The following is a 25,058-nucleotide window of genomic DNA, read 5'->3' as shown; positions in this document are numbered from 1 at the left end:
CGAGAGATGCGCGTTGTGGGGTGCCTAACACATTTTCCATACGTAATTGAGCTCCTGAGTCCATGTCCTCTGCTTCGAATTTTATTTTTATTTTTATTTAGCTCAAGAGCTCTTAGGACCTTCTTTAGTTAATTTAAGAATAAAATCAGTCAAACATATGTGACCAATCGCGCTAAGAAAACTAATAGTTGTTGGTGATTTCATTAAAATGAACAAAAGATAAAAGGGCATGAAAATCTTCTATACGTCTGGCGTATATGTGGGGTCCACATATCAATCTCACATAAGTTTTGTACATCAAACGCATAAGATATTTTTCCTAAAATGGCACACTCATGCACACACACATCATCCCAAGTATCACACACAAATTATCACACAACCATATGCTTGTTGTCAAGGCCTCTAAGAAAAAGTTGAGCGTAGAGTCCATGCCGTTAAGTTATGGATAGAAAATGTTGATGGGGCTAACGGCCCAAATAAAAAATTATTCTAGTGCCAATTAAGATGCCATATTTAATGCCACATGTTCTAAAAAAAACCCAATCCATGTGTAAACAACACACATTTTCTATCTCATTTTCTCATGGTTTCTCTGGAAATGATCGCTTACAGAAGGGGAATTATGTTAAACCCCAGCCAACAAGAAAAAAAAACCTCATTTTCTTGGCATCCAATAAAGCCAAGAACCCAAAACAGGCCATTTGATTTTAACTTTTTTCAAAGAGCATAGTGCCTAACAGTAACGCACACTATAACAATCCAGTATAATTCAATCTTTATGAAGAAAGCAAACAAATAAAAAAAACAAAATAGAAGCTTTGCCATCTAAAGTCTGAACACACTGCCAAGAATATGAGATTTTCATGGTGGCTGGAGTTTAATTCTTGGTTACGATTTATGAGTTTCTTTTTTGCAAGTGTTTGTTTCTAGAGAAAGTGTAAAGAGAAGAAAAATAGATTGAAAGTATTCACTGGCGGCTCCAGACATATTTTTTAGGAGGTCATTCAAATTTATGAAGTTGACAATGACCTTTTTGTAAAGAATATTTTCTTATTTCATCTTGATTATTAGGATGACAAGATGAGATTTTTCGCAATCTATGATTCAAATGAATATTTTTCAAGTGAACATGAGTTCTTTTAAATAATAAATCTTAGATAGGAGATGAATCTTTTGATTTACGTGATTTCTTTATAAAAAATTTATTTGTAATACAGCAAGAGAATAAAGGATAGACTATAAGTTTATTGAGCATATTGTTCCTTAGTATATTGAAGATTAGTGTTGTTAAAATTAAATCTTGGTATTTCTCCAAAAAAAAAATTAAATTAAATCTTGGAAATCATCAATTGTCTCTTACTATTATAACAAAGTCATTAATTATGATTTTTAAGTGAACTTTAATTATTATTGCTTAGAATATTTTAATTTATTATTTATTAGTTTTTATCTTAACTCTTTTTAATTATTTTATTCAACAATTCAACTCAACTTTGACAACTTAATAGTCTTTATAATTTATTAAGAATAATTTTTTTGTGTCTTTTGCATTAATCTATCAAGATTTCAACGCAATAATACAATCATTAAAAATAAAACAAAAATTGGCTTCACTTCCCACTTCCCAGTTTAGCAGTTCCTACTATTTACACTTTACTGCCCACTTAATTATTTTTTTCTAGAGATTTAAGATCAACAAATTACTAATTTTTGTTGTTAGGCTTGCTATTTTTTTTTTTTTTATATCAGATTTTAGATCAAATTGGTTTTTTGTTGTTGTTTTTTTTTTATATAAATAGAAATTAAATGCCAAGATACATGTTGGTGTTGAATTGATTTGTTATTGGGTTTATTTAAGGGTTCAAAATTTCAATTTAGGGTGATCAAAACAAAAAAATTTACAAAATATTATTATATGTAAAAAAATTAAATAAAAAAAAAAACCAAAAGTCAGGAGGTTCACCGCTGAAAGTATTTTGTACATGTGGATTGGGTTTTTTGTTTAGTCCATTTGGCAGTCCAGCTGGCATGAGAATAATTTTTTATTTGGGCTATTAGTCATGTCAACATTTTTCACCTATAACCTAATGACATGAACCATTTTGACACAAGACATAAATGTTAGAGACCAAATTAACACATGCTGCAAAGATTAGGAGCTAAATATATAATTTGTTCTTTAATTTAATACTTTATTAGGTTCACGCAAAGTCTCAATATCAGTAATACAAGATAAACTTGGAAAGCAAACACAGGAGAGGATGGGGTTCATGGCGTTTTTACAGGTGGTGGACCAAATGGACCGCAATTTTTATCACATTGCGCTCTGTCAAGGTAGCATATTTTCTTGCAACACCACACATTCATGAGGTTTTTAGCTGGATAGCAGAATGAAATATATATTTTGCTGCCCCCAATTGCAGCAGCCCTCCCATCTAAATTGGCAGCATCATTCCCTTTGTAGCTAATGCCACTGTTTTGGTTGCCTGCTCATGTCATATTGACAAAAGTAGAGCAAAGTTACATCAACATAATTATTATAATGCAATAGATAAGCTATAGGCTAAACGACAGGAATTTAATGACCTGATTTTACTTTAAACTAGTATTATGTTTGTGTGATGCATGAACATGATACTAGTTTAATATACAATGAGTCACTTTGCGCAAACACGGTATATAGTATGTAAACTTTACTATATTAAAACATAAAATTATTGAGACGTTTAAGAGGAATCAAAATTAAATTAAAAATATTAATAAATAAATAAATGATTGTATTTTTATTCAAAAAATTTGAATTGAGACGTTTTATATTTTCCAATTCTAAGTTTAGATATATGATTTTTCATGTAAATATAATAAATACAAAATTAGAGTATAATTGGAATAACACTTGGCATGAAATTGAAGTGCATTGTAATCTAAAGCCTAACGGCATTTGGCATCAAATTATAGTTCTATTATAAGGAAATTTTTCTACAAAATTATACTACAATTAGAATCTAATTTGAATTTATGACTGAGTTGAACTTTAATATATGAAAAGCTCGTAACCTCATTAATAAATACCATGGCCATATGAATGCATTTAAAAATAAGCATATTATTTTAGAATAAAAAATAAACATAATTAAAGGCATATTAACATTCTTGCCTAAGTTTGAATACTACTTAGTATCATTTTTATATTATTGTCAACTCTTTAAAAAAAAAAAACCTTGTAGTGATATTATTTGATAAAGTATGAAAATTGTTCATTCTTAATTTTTTTTATTTTAGAAATTAATATATAATTTGCTAATTCTTAACTTAATTTTTATTATTTTGATGTAATAGATTTATTTCATGTTTATATTTCTAAAATAAGATATCAACAACCAATTTTTTTCAGCAATGGTAAAAAAATTATTGAAATTTATATTTAAACTAAAAATAATAATTTGAGAAACAGCCAAGTGATATTTTATTTTTTAATTCATTTTTATAAAAGTATATTTTAATAAAATGAGTTTTTATTAAATGAATTATCTATATATATATATATAAACCAAAGCCTCTGAAGCTCTCACAATTTTTCACATCAGCACAATATTTAAATAAAAATATCATTTTATTTAAATAAAATTATTTTTGTTTAGTCCAAACTTAATAAGGAGTGAAACTCTATCTCTCTAACAAGTCCAACTTAAACTTAGACTCAAACTCAAACTCAAATATTGATAATTTATCTCCAAATTTGCAAATCGAAACCTCTGAAGCTTTCATAATTTTTCATGTCAGTATAATATTTAAATAAAATTATTATTTTATAAATTTTTGTAAGCCATTGCACGTTTAAGTAACGACTTCTTCATCAAATTGTAACACAAATTGAAGTTATACAAAAGCAAATCATGCAATGATGTAATTTTTTAAATTTTTTATAAAATTATTTTAGTCTACCTCACAAATAGGTAAGTTTCTGTGCATAGCACGGGTTAGCGATTAGTTTATAATAAAGTGGATCCGTAAATAATAAACTCATGAACCATTTTTTTTTATAATGAATAAACTCAGGATTCAAAAACACAAAATTGAAAGTATATGGGGTGTGTTTGCTGTTGATGCAAATTCTAGATGATGTTTTTGCATTTTAGTCATATGTTATAGCTTGGCCTAGCTTTTCTTTTTCTTTTTTTTTCTTTTTTTCTTTTTTTGACTCAACCAATATATATGAATGTGATGAAGAATTAATGAAAGAGAAATTGACATACTTACATTCATGAAGAGCAAAGAGAGCAGCAAAGGCAACGCAGAATAGAGCCCAACGAAATGCAATACTCTTTATCTTCATTGATATTAAAGAAAGAGAAGTATCGGTCATATTCATATCTTAGTTGGAGAACCATATCAGGTTTATATACTGCCAGTCTATAATCAGGGACAATGTTACATTGGGGTTAAGGGGGCATGGCCCCACAAACTTTTATTATTTTATATACGTAAATTCGCATAAATAAATTTTTTTATGAGTTTGACTTCCCAAAATAATATGAATTCGCCCCCCTAAGAAATATAGTCTTCTAACTTCTAAGTTACATAAAAATAAAAATCGTAGTGTCTCATAGAAAATAACATATACAAATAGAATATAATATAATTTTTATATATATAAAAGTTCTAATTAAATTCATTAATTTTTTGAAATTATTACATGAAAATTCCTATGTGGTTCTAAACTACTTCTAATACAATTAATAATAACAAGATTACAAATAGATTGTACAAATTTTATAAAAGTCCCATTCAAATTCATTAATTTTTGTGAAAAAATACATGAAAATTCTTAAGTGATTCTTATATATATATAATTTTATTTTTAAGGCATGTGGCTAAAGAAAATTTATTGTTCAATCCAAAATAAAACACTTATTTAATAGGAACACTCAAATATTGTTTCTTTAATTTCTTGTTATTTTTTCTTATTTTATAGTATATTTTTTATTAGCAAAATTCTAAAATTGACCTTCTAACTTTCAACTTTTTTCATTTCAGTCCTCTAACTTTCAGTTTTGTCATTTCAATCTTCTAACTTTCAATTTTTGTCAATCTAATATTCTGTCAGAGCTTAGTTAGCTGCTGCCGTTAAGGGTGCTGAAACGACGCTGTTTTAACTTCTTGTCTTCTTCTTTTTTTTATAAATGTTGGAATTAAAAGAAAATAATTATAAAAAAAACATTTAAGGGGAACGTCAACCAAGAAGAAAGAAGAACACGACACCCAAACTGAAATGAAAACAAAGAAGAAAGAACATGACACCCAAACCCTAACTGAGAAATAAAGGAGCTTAATTAAATTTGGGTGCATTTTAACAGCCACAAAAGTCATGCAGCCAAACCATATTTTCAGAAAGCTTCGTTGATCATCCAAGCCCAGAAACACGATGGGTATTTTATTAGTTTTGTATATTGCCTCAACATATGACCAAAAAGGTCATGAAACATACAAGGAGCTACCAATGAAAAGCCAAACAAGCTCCAATGAAGCCTATACATGTTGTCTTAATTCAGAAAACAAGCACATCATGGATATCAAACCAGATCACATGATGACAACCACCAATGGTTGATGTAGCATGGATCAGTGTAAATGGGTACTTGACAAAAATTGAAAATTAAAGGACTGAAATGACAAAACTAAAAATTAAAGGACTGAAATGACAAAACTAAAAGTTAGAGGACTGAAATGAAAAAGGCTGAAAGTTAGAGGGTTAATTTTGGATTTTTGCCTTTATTTATTTTTGGGTCAAGAAAGAGTGCAAAGTCACACAAGATATCAATTGAAAAAAAATCAAGTTTAATAAAAATGATTTTATCTTTAAAAATATATTTTCTCATTTTTACTCTATATATAAATATGAATTATGATAATTATAATAGTTGTTAATAACTATTTATTATGATTGTATTTGTATATGAAATTTGATAATTATGGTAGTTATTAATAGGTATTTTTTATGTTTATTTTTTATATGGAACTATTAAATATATATTTATGATACTTATTATGAAATTTAATGTGCATTTATTATTTTTTAATGGTAGTCATTAATGTGTATTTATTATTGTTTTTTATTTATTTAGAATACTAAGTATTTTAACATCACGAAATTCTTTTTCTAAATCTATAGAAATAAAAAAGAATTTTCAAAAATTCAGAGAGAGGGGGAGAATGTCTTAAAGAAATTTACAGTGGTGTATATTCAAGTGACTTAACTCTTGGATACTCAGCATAAGCTTATAACCTCTTTAACTCACACTCATTTTTTATTTTATTTTATTTTTTGTTTGTATATGAATTATTAAATATGAAATTTGATAATTATGATAATTATTAATAGTTATTTATTGATAAGAGCTCTTATAACTTACTAGGAAAAAGTATATTTATTCCAAGTAAGGATGGTGTGTTGAAAAACCCATGAGTAGAGTTCCAGTACATTTTTATGGATCCATTGTGACCCAAATTGCCATTGATATCCAAGCTTTAAAGGAAGTTTAAGACATGGTAGACAGGTAGAGAGACAATTGGTTATTATAAAGTTGATATGAACCCAAAATATATATATATATAGTTATGTGCTATAAAAGACTGTTACTAAAAATAAAAACACTAAGTGTGACAAATAAGTAAAATATCCTATTGGTGCAATTACAACTTTTAGAACCCAACTTTATATGTATTATATCATATTATATGATATTTTAAGATTTTTTTTATTATATTTTTTTATCTTGTGATTGGTTTTCTAATATTTAATTCGGTAAATTAAATATTACAAAACTACTATCGTTTTAGCTCCAAAAAAAAAAAAAATTCTGTATACTGATACGATAAGGGAGGAGCCCAAATTCACTACTTCTTTCTTTTTTGAAAACAAAGGAATAATAATAAGGTTTATGCATATATTTTGCATAATTTTTACCTCACAAACAACTCATTGGTGAGGGGTAGGATTTAGGAGCCTCCATCCTTTACAATCCTTTACTTCATAATAGACTTATATGGATAATAAAACTGGAGGGTAACTCATCATGAGGAGAGGATGGGGTTTCATGGCGATGAAGGAGGTCTTGGACCAAATGGGCCGCAAGTTTTATCACATTCTAGTCTGTCAGAGGCGCATAACCCCCCCTTGCAACACCCCAAACCGCGCTTATTTAATTTGCAGAATGAAATATAAAAATCTGGATGATCAGTTCCTTTGTAGCTAATGCCATTGTCTGTGTTGCCTGCTCATTGTCATCATATTGAAAAAATATTAGAGCAAAGTTACATCAACATAAATATTATAATGCAATAGATTAGATATGGGCTAAACTAACGGGAGTTTAATGACATGATTTTACTTTAAACTAGTATAATATCTGTGTGATGCACAAATACATTAAAAATTAAGAAATTTTAAGTGATAGGTTATTATAGGTGTTATTGATAGACAAAACTTTAATTTCAATAGTGAGTTCAAATTAGAACCAATAACAACTTACCACTTAGGATTTGTTATGAAAGACTGAAAATATTATGGACGTAGTACTTCTTTTAAAAATTATATATATGTAAATAAATCAAAACTATATTATTAATTATTAAGTCATATAAAACGTTGATAGGGTTTTATTTTTAGTTAGTTTAACTATCTTAATAATTAATTAGTCACATGACAAAAATACATTAATTTTATATGTAATAATATATCTTGAGTCAGTTCATACAAACAAGGTATATGATATGCAAAATTTACTATATTAAAACATAAAATTTTGATATATAATCTTAACAATTACTAAAAAGTATAGATATTTGTTGCAAAAAGAAGATAACTACTTGGCACAACTGCTACTTCAAAGACATGATAGAGTTTAATCTAAAGTAAATTGTCTTAGTAATCGCTGATAATGTAAACCAAGCATATCAACCTATATGTTCCTAATAATAAGTAAGTAAATCTCTTTAATAGAAGTCTTCTTTTATAGAGAGAGTGAATTTTTCAAAGTGAGATTTGTTTTTTAAAGTCTGATTAAATTTTTTTCATTTCATTTTTATTTAAAAATGAATTTTTAATTTTATCAACATTTACTGAAAAATGAAAATTTATTTATTTATTATTTTCATAATGTGTTTGCAATTGATGCAAATCCTAGCGTTGTTTTTACATTTTGGTCTTATATTTGATTTGGCCCCCTTGAGGGAAATTACTGGTTCCACCAAAACATATGAATCTGATGAAGATGAAAACGATATTGACATACTTACATTCATGAAGAGCTAAGAGGGCAGCAACGACAATGCAGAATAGTGCCAAACGAAATGAAATACTCTTTGTCGCCATGGATTTTATCAAGAAATAAGACTTTGGAAAAATATGTTCTGAATAATTAATTGAATGTACAAGATCTGCTTTATATACACAGTAGATATGGAAAACAAAAATAACTGAAATCCAAACTATGCAGATCAGATCACCCACCTAAGGACTCAAATTATTAACTAACGCGTGCTACAGGTTTTAAAGTCTATATTTTTAGGTTGGCAATCATGAACAAATGTAACCTTTTATAACTTAGTTTAACTGGTTGTTTAGTGTTGAATTATTCTATGGAACATGACAAATTAAGTTCAAAGCAGTTGAAAACTCAAGAAATTAGAAAATTGAACTACTGTCTACTGGAAAGTTGCATTTTGACTGCAACTTGATGGGTCAAAATCCACTTATCTCTACCAGTCGAACTGCAGATATATAACTAAATTCAAACAAGTTGGGAGGGTTCTAGTTACTAGTTAGTGGTCACTACTTCAAACAATAAACAAATGAAATGAAATAAAAACAATATTTCCAATTAAACTTTGTCCAATATGAAATCATAGCCATACATTGATCGAGATTTCAGATTCGTTAATAAAGATGGATGAGAATATAAAAAGTGATAACAATTTTTCAGTCTTTCATGAGAAATGTTTCTTGTTGTTGACAGAGTCAACATAACAGATTTGGAGTCGAGGGAGCACTTGATGTTGAGACAGTTGAGGACGAGGTAGGATAAAATAATATTGTATTGGTACTTGCTGTAGTCATTAAACCGATATTGGCACTCCTTTAAAATGTAACAGAAAAAAAAAAAAAAAAATGCTGGGTTATACCGACCTGTATTAGGCATATTTTGGGTGCATTCGGCCAGTACTGGCATTTTGGCTGGTACAATAAAAAAAAAATTTTAAAAAAATACTAAAAACTTGAATTTTTTTTTTACATAAAAAAAAATGTTATTGAAGCTAATATATTGGTTAATGTACTTACGCTCCGTTTGTTTCAATGGAAAACTTTGTGTAAAGATAGTTTTCCTTATTTTTCAATGTTTGGTAGCATAAAAAAATATAAGTAAAAGGAAAACTATCTTTGGTCAATATAAAAAGTATGACTTATTTTTAGAGATTGTTTTCCATTAAATTTTTTTGGAAAACAACTCTATCTCACAGTAAGCTAAATAAGGGAAGTTAAGAGGTTGTTTTTCAACTTATTTAAAGTTGCTACCAAACATTGGAAAATGAGATAGTTTTTTAGAAAATGTTTTTTAGAAAATGATTCATTTTCTAGAAAACATCATTATTGAAACAAACAGAGTGTTAGACTAACATTTAGGCTTATAAAATATGTGGATTTATTTTTTTTTAATTTGTTAATAAACATAAAAATTCATAAATTCATGCTTACATAATTAAATACAAACATATATGTGTGTGTGTATAAAACTATATAAATAGCAGTAATTCTGAAACAGTACACCGGTATCACACAATATCGAAACATTTTGTTCTCCTAATCAAATCGAAATAGCATCGGATACAAAATTGACTCTCTTGGGACAAGGTGGATCTCTTTGTTAGAGATGAGGATAGAACTAGAAGGTGTTGAGAAGCTTGGAGGCTTCGTCATCTCTAGAGCCAATGCTTTAGTAGGCAATTCGACTTATTCGCTCTAATAAGACTTCACACAAATGACAGTAATTTTAAATATCTCTTCTTCTTTTTCTTCTAGTTTGTTTGGATTCTATTTGGATGCAAAGAAAATGAGTATTTTTTTTTTCTTGGTGGCTAGGGCTTAATTTTTTGTTATGACACATGAGTTTCTTTTTGCAAGTGTTTCTTTCGAAAGAAAGTGCAAAGAGAAAGTGTAAAGAGAAGAAAAATGAGATTGAAAGTATACTGTACATGTGGATTGGGCTTCTTTTTTCTTGCCTTTTTTTTTGTTCAGTCTACATTGCAGTCTAGGTGGCATGAGAATAATTTTTTATTTGGATTGTTAGCCACTTCAACATTTTTAATCCATAACTTAAACCACAAGAACCATTTTGATATAACACTTGAAGAGTAGGGACTAAATTAACACATTTGAAACATTATAAACCAAATTGACATATAGTACAAAGATTATGGACTAAATATGTAATTGAGTCCTTAATTTAATACTTTATTAAATTAACTATCTTAATAATTAATTGTCATATGGCAAAAATACATTAATTTTACGTGTAATAATATATATTGAGTCATTCCACGCAAACACGGTATATATATAGTATGCAAACTTTACTATATTAAAACATAAAATTATGATATAAAATCTTAATAATTATCATAAAATTATGCTATAAAATCTTAATAATTATTGAATGTGTAGACACCTGTTGCAAATAGAAGATAATTACTTGGTGCAATCGCAAGTTCAAGGACTCAATAAAGTTTAATCTAAAATAAATTATCTTAGTAATTACTGATAATGTAAATAATTATTGCAAAGAGAAAATAACTGTTTGGCCATGCTACCAGAACTTGTGAGACCCAACATTTATTATATAATATATGATATGTTATGATATCATACTATAAAAATGATGTGATATAAACATAAAGGGGTTTTATGAGATGACATTATTTCTATCAAGGGGAAAAAAAGATTGCATTCTTTAAAAGAGGAAGAAAGTGATAAGCGTTGAAAATGAACAAAAGATAAAAGGGCACAATCACGCACACACATCATCCCAGGTGTCATACGCAAATCATCACACACAACTATACTTGTGTTGTCTAGGCCTCTAAGAAAAGGTCGTGTGTGTAGGTTTCACCCTAAAACCCAGTGTCAAGATCTTCTAAAATTAATTTAGTACTTTATTAGGTTCTTGCAATATCAGTACTACAAAATAAAATTGGAAGGTAACTCAGGAGAGGATGGGGTTCATGGCGTTTTTACAGGTGGTGGACCGAATGGACCGCAATGTTTATCACATGCTGCTCTCTCTACGTCGCAAATTCTTTTGCAACATCACACATTGTAATCTTTATCTAGTTTGCAGAATGAAATATATATTTTGTTATCCCTAATTGCATCAGCTCTCCCATCTAAATTTCCCTTCGTAGCTAATGTCATTGTTTTGGTTGCCTGCTCATGCCATATTGAAAAAATAGAGCAAAGTTACATGAACATATATAAATATTAATGCAATAAATGGGCTAAACAACAAGAGTTCTCTGTTAAGATGCATGGATTTGCATGTATATATAATTAAGCCAAGTTAACTTTCTGAATTTGGTAGTATTTCATAATCATCCTCCTCTTTTCTTACAAAAATAGAGTTGGTGCATGAGTCTTGACCAAAGCCTACCTTCAACCTTTGGCTAGGTAACCCTCATAAGCAAATATAAGTAAATTTAACCATTTGCCTTAAAATTTGTGTTTTCTGTGTTCATCAATGAGCATTTGAAAAAGGGTAACAAAAAGAAGGTCATGTTTGAACGGACATGCTCTATATTGCTTGTTTGATCTAGTAGATAACCTATAGTACATGTGAATCCAAAGTTTGTCTTGTTGTTTGTGTTGTGGTTGGAAAAATGCACACGCGCGCGCGCACACATACACGTGTGTATATAAAAACCATCAAGATTTTAATAGTATAGTAACCACTATGATCATGCTTAGATTAACAAAGTTAAGTGATCTTTGATCTTGTTAAGGCCTATATTAGCAATCTGACTGCTTGGAGAGTAAAATTTTAAATTAGCAATAGCAAACCTGCATATAAATGAAAATTACTAATGCTTTAACAAGTAGATAATGTAATATCACTACTGATATGGTTATCCTTTACCTTTAGTAGCTTTATACTGCTATTGGTATGTTTTAATAAAAAATAATATTTTAATTATTTTAATTTTGTTGTTACAAAATTTACTATGGAATATTATACGATATTTAAATTAGAAATCTATTGCTTTTTTTTTTTTTTTGGTTGAGAAACTAGATAATGGGATATAAAATTTTTTTGATCCTTTTAACACTACAAAATTTCAAGCCAAACAAAAAAGCCTGTAGTGTAACAAGAACACATATATGATGTATCTAAAGCAAACACAGAAAAAATAAATAAATCTGGAGCATTAATAAACAAAAAATTTATTTTGATCTAATCAAAGCAAGCAGATTGAGAACGGGTACCTACCTTCAGATTGAGGTTGAGCAGTGGCGCGGCGCGAGGTTTGAAGGAGAGTGAGAGTGAGAGTTTGAAGAGTGATGAGGGGCGCGAGGTTTGAAGAGTGAAAGTGAGGGACTGTAAGGACTCAGAGTGGCGCGAGGTTTGAAGAGTGAGGAGGGTTTGAAGAGCGAGAGACTCGGTGTGTTTGGGTTTGAGTGTATTTAAGTTAGCTGTTAAATGTGATGGCTGAAATGAAATCGAGTTCGGAGGGCTCGGTTTCCATCAAACTAGATCGGATCTAAAGGACTCGATTTTTGTGACCCAAACCGAATGCATTGAACTCGATTTCCAAGCCTACGTGCACACTTTTGTCCACCTCAGCTGATGGCAGAACAGGAAAACCGAGTGCAATATACTCGATTTACAAGCCTAAAATCGAGTCCAAAGGACTCAATTTGTTAGAAACCAAATTTGTTTGAAACATTGGCTAACTAATAATATTGTTTAGATTTTATAGTCATTTAAAAAAAAATTCCATTTTTCAGTTGTATCCTGTGATCTAAAATGTGCTGTCGAAAGATAACACGATACCCTTGCCTGGACTTTTTTTATATACCTAAGAAGCCGTGACCTCTGAAGAATGTCCGATTTCATATGCTTGAACAATCTTCGTTGAGCTTTGAGAATGTTGACTATGTGTGAATTTTTTTTTTAATTTTAAGGTTAGCATTGTGTAAGTGGGAATTTATAGATAAAGATCTGGTTTACTTTCTTTCTCTAGAGCTACGATGCCACTCGATACCAAAGGTACATATTTTGTTTTATATTTTTACTTTTTAAATTAAACTAGGTTTCTAACGTTTACTCATAATTCATAGTCTTAAATACACTCTGAATAAAATTGATAAAAGCCCCTTTCTAAAAAACATATACAAGTTTTGTAGGGATTTTTCTTTTTTTATACAAGATAGAATTTCTACTCTAGTCTAATTTAAGTGTATATGTGTGTGAAACTCCCTCATGGAGACTTGAACTCCAACATTTGCTCCCCACACCCCACAAGCATTTATACTTGTGGAGTGACCACCACACCAAGAGTGCGCGATGGTAGCTTTGTAAGAAGTTTTAGAAAGATAAAGAATGCACCTATTTCATGAGTTGTTAACAATCTTTATTATAATGCTACCCTCATAAATTAGGTTCCATCCTGTTGTAGGTACTTTATTTCTTCAATCTCAGAGTCCTCACCTCATTGTCTGGGCTTATTTCTTCCTTTCTTTTGTGCATGAATCAGACTTCAATTCAACAAATTACGATACTAAAACTACAGTAGCAGTACATCACACTAGCCACTAAAGCTACAAATTAACTAACATTTGATTGTGCCAAATGTAGAATAGTTCACTATAAATTCACGAACATTATATTGTGCCAAATGTTGAATAGTTCACTATAAATTCATTAACATAATATTGTGCCAAATTTTGTGCCGAACTTTAGATACATAATCAAACCATCCAACAATGACACCAACATTTTATTCAAACAATAATAATAATAATAATAAGGGTAAACTACATAAATGGTCCCTACCCTTTACATTATATTTCAATTTGGTCTATAACCTTTCAATTGTGTCAATTTGGTCCCTAACCTTTCAACGGCGTGTTAATTTAGTCTCTGCCGTTATCTCTTGGATGGAAAAATCTGACGTGTCAAACAGCCTAAATATATAAATAATTGCCACGTCAACTGCTACCTAGACTAACATATCAGTTTTTTTTTTTTTTTTTGGGTAGAGAACACGTCAGTTTTTGTTTTTTTTTTTTTTTGAAAGCAACACGTCAGTTTAAAAAAAAAAAACCCAAATCAAATCCTTTTAATTTGATTCAAAATTTTGTTATTTCATTAAACAGGGACAGTCACAGTCCATGTAAAACACTCTCCCTAAAATCCAAAATCTCTTCTCCTCCCTTCTGGCGGCACCTTCTCCTTCCTTCCAGCGGCGCCTTCTCTATTCCAGTGGCTTCAAGTTCGTGCCTCTATCTCACTGAGTAATCCAAACAACAATAAAAGATTCCCAAACCGCTGACTCTTCCCCCACAATTCCCTATACCCATTTCTCTACTCCATAATTTTATCACAAAATTGTCTTTCATGATATAAAATATCTGTTCAATCTGTTGGGTATTGAGAAAAAAAAAAGGTTTGATTACGTTCTTTGAAAGTGGTAGTTTTGTATTGTGCTGTTTTCATTGTTATTGCTTGAGTGTTTGATTTGTTCATTGAATAAATTTTCTGGCTTTTCAATATTTACACTCTAGCTACATAATATCATGTGTTCTTCTTAATTTATTTTGGTATGTTTCAAAAATACCACACATTAATAAAATTATGAAATATAATTAATGTGGATGTATCTCTTTTTTTTTTTTTTTTTTTTGCAAGAATGGATGAATTTTCTGTGGAAGTTCATCATGGTGGGAAACTTCTGAACAATCCAATTAGGTATGAGGGGGTTGCTATAAATTATTTTGATGGCTATGATCGTGATTGTTGGTCTGCCCAAGAATTGAGAAATATGGTTGGGAAGTTGGGGTATATGAGTTATGGTAAGTTGTGGTATAGGATGCCTACGGTGAGCTTGGAGGATGGTGGCTTAGGCCTGTAACTACTGACAATGATGATTTGGCTATGGGTATGGCAGATGCTGTTCAGGGCCATAAGGTGATAGAGTTGTATGTAGAGCATTGTGTGGATGTGTCTAACATAATTGATGATGTGGGAAATTTCACTCAATCTGTTGCAGCTGTTGGTTTGGGTTGGTTGTGATGCATCTTTTGATGATGTGTTTAAGGGATATGATTGTGATATGGATGAGGGTGATGATATAAGCATTTCTGACAATTCTGAAGACTCAAGTGGTAGTGATGATGATGCTTTTGACAAGTTAGTGATGGGGCCAGTTGATTTAGGCCAGGCAAGCAAAGAACAAGATAGTAGCATGGCGACCGGGTCAAATGCCAAGATTGTAACTGGTCTTAGTGACAATGACCAGCCTTATGAATCTGAGGTGCTTCTAAGTATGGACGATGATGAAGACAACAATGTTATACCTCCTTATCCTGTGTTCATACCTCCTACAAACCCAAAACATACATACTTTGTAAAGGGAATGTTGTTTATTTCACTTGAACAATTTAAGAATGCTGTAAATGATTATGTAGTTCATGGGGGTTGGGGTATTCGGTTTTAAAAAAATGATAAAGTTCGAGTGAGGGCAGTTTATCAAGATGGGTGTAAGTGGATAGTATATGTTGCAAAGATGAGGGACCAAATGACATTTCAGATGAGAACATACTATGGTCGACATACTTGTACTAGGACTTTTAAGAATACGAGATGCACTAGTAAATGGTTGGGGAAGACACTGGTGGGCGAGTTGAGTGACCACCCAAACATGACAAGTTCTACAATTGTAAAAAGAGCTCAGGAGAAATATGTTGTGCACATTTCAAGGAGCAAAGCACATAGGGCAAAGGTTTGTGCACAAGACATGATTACTGGCAACCAAGCAGCACATTTTACCAACATTCGCGAATATTGTGCTGAGTTGTTGAGGACAAATAGAGGTAGTTCAGTCCTATTGAATGTGGTTACAGTGAACTTACCTATTGAGGAGATTGAGAGGCCTGGGAGGACATTGTGTCCACAATTTCAGAGGTTCTATGTCTGTTTAGATGCATGTAAAAAGGGCTTTGTCGCATGTAGGCCTTTTATTGGTGTGGATGCATGCCATTTGAAGGGACACTATGGTGGCCAACTCATGACTGCTGTGGCTACAGACCCTAATGATCAATTGTTCCCTTTAGCATTTGCTGTTGTGGAAGCTGAGATGAAAGACTCGTGGACTTGGTTTATATTAAATCTTATAAGTGATGTTAACGCTGGTTCACAGCGTAGATTGACATTCATCTCTGATCAACAAAAGGTTTGTCCAAACTTTAACTTACTTTTAATGCTGTTTGTTTATTCATAGTTTGTCCATTATTTATTTGTTGTTGATATGTGTTTATCTTGGTTATGTAGGGTTTAATACCCACATTTGAGGAGTTGATGCCTGGGGTGGACCATAGACTATGTGTTAGGCATTTGTACAACAACTTTAAGAAGAAATATCCTGGCTTGATCTTAAGAGATATTTTTTGGAGGATAGTTATTGCAACTTATTATAAGCAGTGGGATAGGGCAATGAAAGAGTTGAAATCAGTTAGCACGCAAGCATTTGAATGGGTTAGTGGTCATTCACCTTCACAGTGGTGTAAACATGCTTTTAGTGTGTATCCTAAGTGTGATTCATTGACTAATAACATGTGTGAATCATTCAACTCAGTTATTTTAAATTATAGAGAGAAGCCAGTCATTCATTTGGTTGAAGATTTAAGGTTGTATCTAATGAGAAAATTCCAATCATGCAAGGATAAGATGATGAAATCTGAAGATGAGTTGTGTAAAGTAACTAGAAAGAAGTTAGAGAAGAACATAAATGCTAGTGGTAATTGGATGTCAACATGGGCTGGAGATGACAAGTTTGAGGTGCATTGTGGTGCAATGCAATTTATTGTTGACTTGGCAGATAAATCTTGCACTTGTAGGAGGTGGGACTTGACTGGAGTGCCTTGTTGTCATGCAATCAGTTGTATTTTTTACAAAAGAGAGCATGTGGAGCCCTATGTCAACCAGTGCCTTAAGATGCAAACTTATGCAGCATGTTATGAGCCAATGGTCATGCCTATGAATGGGCCAGATATGTGGGAAGATACTGGGTTTGAACCTGTGGGACCTCCACGTAAACAGAGACCTTCAGGTAGGCCTAAAAAGCGTAGAAAGAGAGATGCTGATGAGCAGAGGCCACAATCTTCAAAACTGAGAAGGCGTCTAGTTATGAAGTGTCAATATTGTAAAGAGGTTGGTCATAACAAGAGGACATGGAAAGGAAAAGTTGGTGGCAATCAAAGGCAGCCTACTAGTCAACAACAAAGTAATTTCACACAGTCTACTATGGTATAATTTTAGTTATTGCATAAAAGTGATATTTTCCATTCTTACCATCTTTAAAAAAAAAAATTCAAACTATGATATACTGTGATATTTGTCTTTTATTGCTTTGATAGGGTGAAGGTGCAAGTGCAAATGCAAGTGCTAGTGTTGGTGTTGGTGCTGGTGCTGGTGCTGGTGCAAGCACAAATGCACATGCAAGTGCATATGAAAATCAGCCTTTACAGCCAATAATACCACCACATTCAGCAGCAAGTGCGCAAACACATTCGAAAGGTGGTGCAAATGCACAATCAACTGCAAATGCTACAGCCACAACATCTACCAATGCTGAAAATGGTCAGTTAGATCCACTACCACGAGGTAAAAAGCCGAAGAAGCCTAGGAGAAAAGCAATTGATACACCTTGGGGCAAAATAAAGCCTTGGGTCAGCAACGTACCACTTCCAGAAATATGGGGTCCACCACCTTCATGGAAATGAAACTCTTCTATAACCAAAGAAACATTGATGGCTGCTAGTCAAACTGCAAGGTATAGGGAGACATTCAGCATACTTGGCAGTCAGGAATCAATTGATGCACCACCATCATTATGGGGAGAAAGTGAGAATGGAAAGAAAGGAAGTCGTGGCTAATCATGGAATAAGTTCATTTTGTAGACATGTTGGAATTTTATTTATTTTATGTTCTACTATGGATCACCCAAGGTTTTTTTTTTTTAGTCATTTATATTTTCTTTATTGTATTTGCAATTTGGTACTTCTTAATGCCAAAAGATATGGATGATTGCCAACAAGTTTGAATGGATGTTATTGTTTAGTGTCATTTTATGATTCCCAGGTTTTTATATATCATGTCCATTATTTTCCTTATTGGACCTCTTTTTCCTAATCATGGAGATGGTACTACACTTGTAATCATGTCTACTATGTTTCTGTCCACTATCCAGATAATTTGTTACAAACCTATTCAATTATCCAGATAATTTGTTACAAACCTATTCAATTCTTCAGCAATGAGAAGATAAGTTCAGCATATATTACTTTCTATGCAGTACATAACAGGTTTAAAAAATTATATATAAGGGAGAGTTCCAATCAGACAAAGCCTTCATCCCACTACACAATTGTCACACTTTATGAGATTGAATATGAAGCCTGAAATTCGAAATGGTTTAGTCCTTTCTTTATCCAACAAAATGATTCATTCTGATTATGACATAGGTTTTATACAACAAAATCATTCTGCACTTAAGGGGAAAAAATCCAATGAATTCATATGAAGAGCAATAATTTATTCAAACAATTGGGTATCAAGAAAATTTTATTTGAACGAAGAAAAGTTCAAACACATCGGTACACAAAACAAGATAAAAAAGAGAATACAACAAATCAAATCTATCTACAAAAGACCAAGAGGCCTCCTCTGATGCCAACTTTCTTTGCTCTGCCACAATAACAGGTAGGATCTGCAAATCTTCAAAAAAGAGCAGTAGCTTCTTATTTTTGTTGATAGGTAGCATTCCTTCCCTAGTTACTTTTTCTCATATAGCTTCAGAACAAAAATACTTCACTCCAACTAGTCAAAAGGATGACTGCTTAAATCCAAAGATCCTTAAGGCTAAATAAAGCTTCTCTCACAGCAAGCAGAATGATCATTGTTTTATGAGATAAGTCTAGCTAAAGTCACAGCCGAGTAATGAGGTCTGCCATTTCTTGCTTTACACAAAATACCACCCCTGTCTTCCTTTGTTGCTCCTATATCCACGAGTATAGAATTGCTTGAAAACCTGGAAAAAAAAAGTGTCATAAAAAGACCTTTAAAGAATAGCTAAGGTTCTTAGCTAGAAAATTTCAAACAGCATTCCAAAGTACTAAAGAAAATCAAGAAATAAACACAATTATAACAAGAACAAATTGTTCCCAATATATTGCTCTTAAAATACTAGCACAAGGAAAATTAAGAATAAATATATCCTAAATAAGTGAGGGCTGTTCAGAATCAGAGGGTTACCTTAAGAGTTTTCACAAAAAAATCAAATTGGAGAACTAGATATGGTGTACGAAATCGGCGAATCCGTCAACCCTCAGATCCAGTCGTTGCCGTCAATCATCACCTTCGGTATAATTTCTGGCCACCGCCATAGTGCTTCACCTTTCTCTCTAGAGGACCAAACGTGAAGCAATCGGTGATTGTGAGTTAGAGAGATTTTTGTTGTTTATTGAGGAAAGGGATTTTTTGTTGTTGATAGACGTGACTTAGGTATTCACTTGCTTTTTTTTTTTCTAATTTAAAATTATTTTGATATTTCATAAAATAAAATTACAAATGCTGACATGTTAGTTCAGTAGTTGACGTGGAAATTTTTTATTTATATATTTAGGCTGTTTGACACGTCAGATTTTTCCATCCAAGAGATAACGGCAGGGACTAAATTAACACGCCATTGAAAGGTTAGGGACCAAATTGACACAATTGAAAAGTTAGGGACTAAATTGAAATATAATGTAAAGAATATGGACCATTTATGTAGTTTACCCTAATAATAATAATAATAATAGACTTTTATTTATATCTATATGTTTATATATATATATATATATATATATATATATATATATATATATGTACATATGGGTAATAAAATCGGAAGGCAACTGGATCGATCAGGAAGGGGTTCAATTTGGTGGTTGTGGACCAGCTGGACCACAACGACTTTCACATTCTTCACTGCTAAAGTAGCATTGCGTCTCGCAACACCACACACTCTGACTGTGACGGCAGAATGTAAGAACTATCTCGGGATGATAATTTCCTTTATCGCTAACGCCCTTGTAACGGCCTGCTCATGTCATATTGAAAAAATTAGAGCAAAGTTACATCTATATATATATATATATATATATATATATATATATATATATATATATATATATATATATATATATATATAAAAATTTTATTGCAATAGATAAGCCATGGAGTTTAATTAATGACTTGATTTTACTTTAAACTAGTATTATGTTTGTGTAGAGGAGGCCAAGATTAAAAGACAATAATAATAATAAAATAACTTAATATTTTTAATCAATATTAATAATAAAATTATAAACAAACGGTAATTGTAATACAAAATCTATTAAAATATCACAAATGTAAAACATCTAATTCATAGTTAATGACGATTAATTATCAAAGTAAGAAATTAATCTATGTACATAAAGTTTAGAAATCTAATTTGATTCTTCAAAAAAAAATTGAGAAAATAAAATTTCAACTTTTCTCTATTCTTCTAGTTATGTAAAATTTTGGATTTACAGTAAAAACTCAAATTTTGAAACTTTGAAATGCTTTAGTATCGTATAAGACATTATTATTATTATTATTATTATTAAGACAATTTAGAAAGTTACTTATGCCTTTAAAAATGTCAAAAATACCCTTAATTTAATTAGATAATTTTTATTCTTAAAAAATTAAAAAAATAGGGTTAAAATTGTAATTCAATCAAATTCAAAACAAAAAAAAAAAACTACCAGATAAACTTTTTTTCTAAAAATTAACACACTCTATTTGAATATATTTCAGGCACGTTTAATACAATAATACTAAACTTAGCAATTTACTTATTTTCAAATCCTAAATTTTAGATTAGATTAGATAAATTCAAATTGAAAAACTACATTAAACTCAAAATAATAATAATAAAAGAGCCTCATCACACGTATGAGGCGCTTGTGATGAGGTTAGTTATTATTATTATTATTTTGTGTAACTTGAGTTCCATGGGCTGAACTTGAAATGTAAAGAAGGAACTTTGGATAAGTGAAAAAAGAAAAAAGAATTAAAAAAAAGTGAATATTGGTCAAAAGTGTAAGCAGCTTTAACAAGTTTGGCGGCATCTATTTTGTGTTAGGCTGATTGGTTTTTTCTTTTTCTTTTTTTAGAAATAGTTTCAATTTATGGTGTCTGTTTCTAACAATAGCTTTTTATCATTAAACCTAGACATCAATCGATTTTTAGTGAAAGCAAGTACTGAACCTTAGATCTCTTATTTATCCATAAAAGACTTTACGAGTTAAGCTCTTTAAAGTGGAAGGAGTTGTTTTAGTAACACCAAAAATTCTCACAATATTTTTACAATAAATTAAAGTGTTAGTATATCATTGGTCAAAATAAAATAAAATAAAATAAAATATTTTGACATTCATCTCAACTAAAAACAATAATATTGTGAAAATATTGTGAGATTTTTTTGTTTTTTATTATGTATTTCATGTGTACAGTTTGTTTAGGGAAAATATTTCTTTGTTAATCTATTCTACATCAAGAGAATAACTCAACTTTACATATGCATATATAATGGACTTTTTTGGAGGAGTCAAGGGGGAGGTGCCCCCTCACTCGCCTCTGGCTCCGCCCTAGTAGAAATATTATGTCAATAATATTTTCACAATAAATTTTAAATTGCAGGTTGTTACAAGTTGTTATTAGTAGAGCAAAAAAGTAATTTCAGTAATAAGTTTAAATTAGAACCAATAACAATTTACTATCTATAATTTGTTGTGAAAATGTTATATATAGCATTTCTCTAATAATTATTAAGTCTCTTAAAACATTACTATTTACTTAATAATTATTAAGTCTCTTAAAACATTACTATTTACTTGCTTACATTCATGAAGAGGAAAGAGGGCAGCAACGATAATGCACAGTAGGGCCAAACGAAATGCAATGCTCTTTGTCGCCATGGATATTATCTAGATGAGAGGTGCTACGTCCACAACATTTTTACAATATTTTTACAACAAATCATAGGTGATTAGTTGTTATTGGTTCAAATTTGAACCTAACACTAAGATTACTTTTTTGCCCCAACAATAACAACCAGTAACATCCTGCCACTTAGGATTTGTTGTAAAAATGTTATGGACATATCATTTCTCTTATCTAGATATAAGACTTTTGAAAAATATGGTCCGATTAATTAATTGAATGTACAAGATCTGCTTTATATGCACAGCAGATATGGAAAACAAAAATAACTGAAATCCAAACAATGCGGATTACCAGAGGACTCTAACTAACTAATTTTACATACCTCATTTAACACCCATACTTAATTTAGTCTTAAAATATACGTCATTTCACATATCCAAAAATATGATTGTAATTGAGTCCCCAACTCATTAATCACATTTCATAAAAATGATCTTGAGTTTTCAACTATCACAACAATGCATTCCGTTTCTCAATCAAACGGTTGGATCGCAAGATCAAGTTCTAACGGTTAACATGCATTTAATTGGGTGAGAATAATCACACAAAATTAATGGAAGTTCATTTTGATTGATCACTAATTAAAATTAATTAAAGAAATTTTGTGATTGGTTGAGTTTGTCTAAAAATGTGGCCTGTTGTATGGGATTAGAATAAAATAACTGATAAGATTTGAAAATTGTCAAATAACATGATTTTTAAGTAATTATCTTCCAGCTACGGGATTACTTGTAACTATCTCAAAAAAAATTGAGAATTATAATACTTATTAATAGGTATTTATTATGATTATTTATACTATTAATAAAAGGATTCCTCTCTTTGAAGTGGACTTTTATGTGGTTCAGAAATACAATTAAACCTTACGTTTAATATGGAAAAAACTTGAGGACAACCCGATAAAAATATATCTCCAACTCCACTTAAAATATCTACAAAATAGGACACTTTTCTACTAATCCATATCTTCAAAATAAACTTATCAAAAATTTAAAAAATAAAAACTCATCGCACGCACAAAGCGCATATGATGATAGTTATTAATATGTAGTTATTATGGTTGTGTTTTCCAATTAACAAAAGATATTTACATGATTGACTAAGCTTTTACAATAAAGGAAAAAAGTTAACAAATACTGACATTGGTTTAAGAAATATCTTTATGTGGCGTTTGGTACGGAGAATCCACATTACTCCTAGCATCTAGATTCCCAGGAATGTGATTCCTAGGAATCACATTCCTAGGAATGTAGCTATTCCTATGTTTGGTTTCATTGGGAGATTCCTAAGAATGTGAGATAATAATGTTTAGTGTATTCTCAGGAATCTTAAATGAATTATTTGCTTTTCCCATTTTGTCCTTAGATTTGAATGTGAAGTACCAAGCCCATTAAAAAAAAGTCTTCCTTTAAATAAATAATGAAAAAATATATATAAACTATTAATTAGTCCTTTAAAAAAATATCTTACTCTAAATAGATAGATAAAAAACATTATATAAACTATCAATTAGCAACACATTCATTAAAACTGTGATCTAACATTTCAAAATGACAAGAATAATACAGAAATAACTATTAGCAGAGTTATCTATCCTGTTTATGTTGTTCTGGCGGGAAAAGATAAAGACAAGAGAGAAGATATTGATAATTTGTTTTATAGTTTATCTTAATTGCTTAAATGATAAGGAAAAATGGTTAAAATTGTCAATTTATAAAAAATACAATTTCTTTTAAGTTTTGGAATCTGGATTCCCGCCTGTTTTAAAGGGAATCCACATTTCTACTGAGAGGGGTTTAAGGATTCTCCTGGCATCTGATTCCCTAGCGTAATTTGCAACCAAACATGAGAATCTTTAAACATTCCTGGGAATCCTAAAACATTACCCCATACCAAACGCCACCTTAGAAACTTTTCATGGGGAAAAAAAAAAGGCAAAAAGTGGTATCAAAACTTTCTTTAAATTAAGTGTTAATAAATGTCATAAACTTACTCGTTAACCGGATCCTATAACAAACACAAGCAAACAAATGGAGCATTAGAGGAAGAAAAACAATTGAAAGCATGGTTAACCAAAAGCGTTAATTGAAATTTTTTATAAAAAATAAAAATCATTAAAATAATTGTTAGCAACCAAGAGTCTTGTAATTTAATTAGCACCTCTTGGTGTTTCTAACGTTAAGGTTCTAGGGTTCAAATCCCCCCTCCCCCATTATTACTAGCAAATTATAAAGAAAAAAAATGGTAGCAGAGTTGAAGCAAAAGCCAAGGAGACTCACTAACTGTCAATAGGGGTGTCCACAGGTCGGGCCGAGTCAGGTTTGTGCCCAACCCGGACTCGAACCGACCTTCTCAAGTGGGGAAAATTTCAACCTGCAACTGACCCGTGGGAAGTTTCAGATCAATCGGATCGGGTCGTATCGGGTTTCGAGTTAAAATCGGTCAGTTTCGGGTTTTGTGATTTCGCTGGATTTTGGCCGAAATCTTACCGGATCTCGTCAAATCTGGTCGAATCTAACAAGATTTGGCCAATATTCCTTCGTATCTATGGAAATCTGGCCGAGATTTGGCTGAAATCTAACGAGATATGGCCGAGTTAAAGTCGAGCTTACCGGAGTTTGAGTAGACCTGGGCTAGATTCGCTGGATTTAAGCATATTTGAGTGAGGATTTGAGCGGATTTGAGTAAAGGAAGGCCAAACGTGGCCGG

General features: G+C 31.0%; 1 protein-coding gene across 1 annotated transcript; it reads left to right on the top strand.

Annotated features, from left to right (window-relative positions):
- Positions 1–15,837: 15,837 nt before the first annotated feature.
- LOC142632335 (uncharacterized) lies at positions 15,838–18,052 on the top strand. The gene is made up of 3 exons (XM_075806773.1): positions 15,838–16,503; positions 16,602–17,576; positions 17,687–18,052. The coding sequence occupies exons 1-3, from the start codon at positions 15,838–15,840 to the stop codon at positions 18,050–18,052; spliced, it is 2,007 nt and encodes a 668-aa protein (XP_075662888.1).
- The last annotated feature ends 7,006 nt before the right edge of the window (positions 18,053–25,058 follow it).

Source organism: Castanea sativa, chromosome 1, assembly GCF_040712315.1.
Source record: "Castanea sativa cultivar Marrone di Chiusa Pesio chromosome 1, ASM4071231v1".
NCBI classification, from domain to species: Eukaryota; Viridiplantae; Streptophyta; class Magnoliopsida; order Fagales; family Fagaceae; genus Castanea; species Castanea sativa.
The sequence above is the reverse complement of the archived record's forward strand: the minus strand, read 5'-3'. Positions and strand labels throughout refer to the sequence as shown.

Coding starts and splice junctions, on each gene's coding strand:
- LOC142632335 (XM_075806773.1), top strand. CDS start 15,838: ATGAGGGACCAAATGACATTTCAGATGAGAACATACTATGGTCGACAT. Junction 16,504..16,601: donor TCATCTCTGATCAACAAAAG/GTTTGTCCAAAC, acceptor TTGGTTATGTAG/GGTTTAATACCCACATTTGA. Junction 17,577..17,686: donor ATTTCACACAGTCTACTATG/GTATAATTTTAG, acceptor TTGCTTTGATAG/GGTGAAGGTGCAAGTGCAAA.